Raw genomic sequence first — 2,717 nt, forward strand, 5'->3', positions numbered from 1 at the left:
GTGGATAAACTTCTAGCTAAATCATGTGGTCGTGGTGTTAAGAACTGATTTCTTAAAAGATGGAAATGAATCCAGTTTTTCGATTGTCACCCTTGTTCCAGAGTCTATACAGCCTAGACCATCTTGGGGTAGAGCCTGCTTAAAAGACTGGTACAAGTTCCAGTTAGGGCTTGATTACCCTGCCCAAACCCTCTAGCTCAGTAGCAGTGCTGATGACATTAAACTGATTGTAGTGGTTTGATATAGGTTAAGTGTATGGTCCCTAGAAACAGAGGACTTGAGTCCACATCTGTCTGGACAAACTATTATATTTCTCTAAGAATCAGTTTTCTCAATTGTAAATTAAAGAAAATTTATAATACCTGCATCATAATATTGCTGTGAAACTTAAGTGAAGAAGCACAGTGGTTTTCGAATCAGACTTACTGGATTCAAATACTTGTCCCACATCTTCTTGACTGCATGACTTTGGGCATTCTATGTTATGTCTCCATGCCAAGATGATTTATTTGCGAAATAGAAATAATGGTAACATTTCAAAGCGTTGTGCAGAATAAATGAGTTAATATATGTAATGTGCTTAGAATAGGACCTAGCACAGAGTAAGTGAAAATTAGTGTTTGCAAAATAAACTAAATAGAGGAAAGATGCTTGATATCTACAAGAATTCAATAATAGTGATAATTACTATTATTATTACTGATGTCAAGGTGTCTCCCAATTGGTTTACAAATGTTTAAAAGAAAGAATTAGAGCAAAGAAACATGACTGTATTTTAAGGAATTAGTTGAGCAGTATTTGGTAGGTCCCAAGTGTGATACTAATAAATAAAAACTTTATAGTTCATCTGATATGCTAAGAATGGACTCTAAAAATATATTCTGACAGTTGCCTTTCTTAAAGCCTCCTTTACATCTCTATTCCTGAGACTGTAAATGAGAGGGTTCAACATAGGGATCATCACTGTGTAGAACACAGATACCACCTTGTTCTGGTCAGTCGAGTAGCTGGACTTGGGCATCACATAAATGAATGTAACGGTCCCATAGAACAGAGTGACCGCAGTGAGGTGGGAGGTGCAGGTGGAGAAGGCCTTGTGGCGCCCCTCGCTGGAGCGCATCTTCAGGATGGTGATGAGGATGTAGATGTAGGAGATGGCTATGACAAAAATAGTGACCACAATGATGGAGCCAGAGGAGATGGAGGGTATAATTTCAATAATGGAGATATCTGAGCAGGAAAGTTTCAACAAAGGAGTGAAATCACAGAAAAAGTGATCTATCTGATTTGGTCCCCAGAAAGAGAGACTCAGTAAACAACTAGTAAATGTCCAAGCATTCACACAACCCCCCAGGTAAGAAGCCCCCACTAAGATGATGCAGACCCCGGAGGACATGTGGGTGGAGTAAAGAAGGGGCGAGCAGATGGCCACGTAGCGATCATAGGCCATGGCAGCCAGCAGGAAGCACTCGACCGTCCCAAACATGATTGTAGAACAGAGCTGAGCTTCACAGCCAGTGACAGAGAGGGTCACTCCACGTCTAAGGAATCCTATAAGCATTGTAGGTGTGACTGATGTGGAAATCCAGATGTCCACAAAAGCCAAATGGCTGAGGAACAGGTACATGGGGGTGTGAAGCTGGGAACAGCTTCTTATTAAAGTTATTATGCTGATATTGCCCATTAAGGTGACACTATAGATTCCTAGAAATATAACAAAGAAGATGACACAAAGCGTAGGATCCTTGGTTAACCCCAAAAGGATGAACTCTGTCACAGTGGTGTGGTTTCCAACTTCCATGTCCTCTGTCAATTGTTTCTGTTGAGAGAAATGTGAATATTCATTTGTTGTATGCTTTCATACATTCCAGACTTCTTTGGTTGTTCCTCAGACTCATTCACAGTGACTTTATTCCCTGCCTATTCTGTAAATATTGGTGTACAGGATTGTTTTTGTTTTTGTATTTTTTCCTCTACGTACAAGGAAAATGGTTCAACCTCACTCTCTGGAAAATCAGTTATATTCTCTTTTTCATATAATGTTTACATAAAAATGTTTCTAATACCTAGGCCCCTAGACAGATCTCTCAGCCAAGGTCTAGAGCCATAGTTTCAATGATCTATTGGGAGTCTCCAGTTGGAAATCCCACAAATACCTCAAACTCAGCCTCCCACACACCAAAGCCACTCTTTCCTTTGACAACTCCTCCTATATTTTGCATCTGGGGAATGACACCACAGTCCACTCAGTCTCTCATGTCTGCAACTTGTGAGTTTTCCTAGCCTTCTTCCTCTTATTGCACCACATTCAACAAAATCCTATTGATTTTATCTACAACTTAGCTCTCAATTTTATCTATTTATCTCCTTTTTTTTTTTTATTTCAGCTCTTCATGGGGGTACAAAAGCTCAGGTTATATACATTGTCCATGTCCCACCCATCCCTCTGAGTCAGAGCCTCAAGTGTGTCCATTCTCCAGACAGTGTGCCTGGCACTCACCATGTAGTCATACCTGCATCCCCTCCCCCCACCCCCCCACCTCCCCGAGTCAGCACCTTCTAGCATGACCATTCCCCAGACGGTGTGCAATGCACTCATCATGTAGGCCTAGTGTCCCTACTTTGGTCAAGGCTCTAGTTATTTTTTCTCTTTATTTTATTTACCTGTTTACCTCCCTGCCTTCATTCTTGTTCCCTTACAATTCACAATACATTTG

General features: G+C 40.9%; 1 protein-coding gene across 1 annotated transcript; it reads right to left on the reverse strand.

Moving 5' to 3' along the window:
- Positions 1-868: 868 nt before the first annotated feature.
- On the reverse strand, positions 869-1,801 carry LOC123642070 (olfactory receptor 491-like). Its single transcript, XM_045556996.1, has one exon. The coding sequence runs from the start codon at positions 1,799-1,801 to the stop codon at positions 869-871; it is 933 nt and encodes a 310-aa protein (XP_045412952.1).
- Between the last annotated feature and the right edge of the window lie 916 nt (positions 1,802-2,717).

Source organism: Lemur catta, chromosome 7 (genome assembly GCF_020740605.2).
Source record: "Lemur catta isolate mLemCat1 chromosome 7, mLemCat1.pri, whole genome shotgun sequence".
In the NCBI taxonomy this organism is placed as follows: Eukaryota; Metazoa; Chordata; class Mammalia; order Primates; family Lemuridae; genus Lemur; species Lemur catta.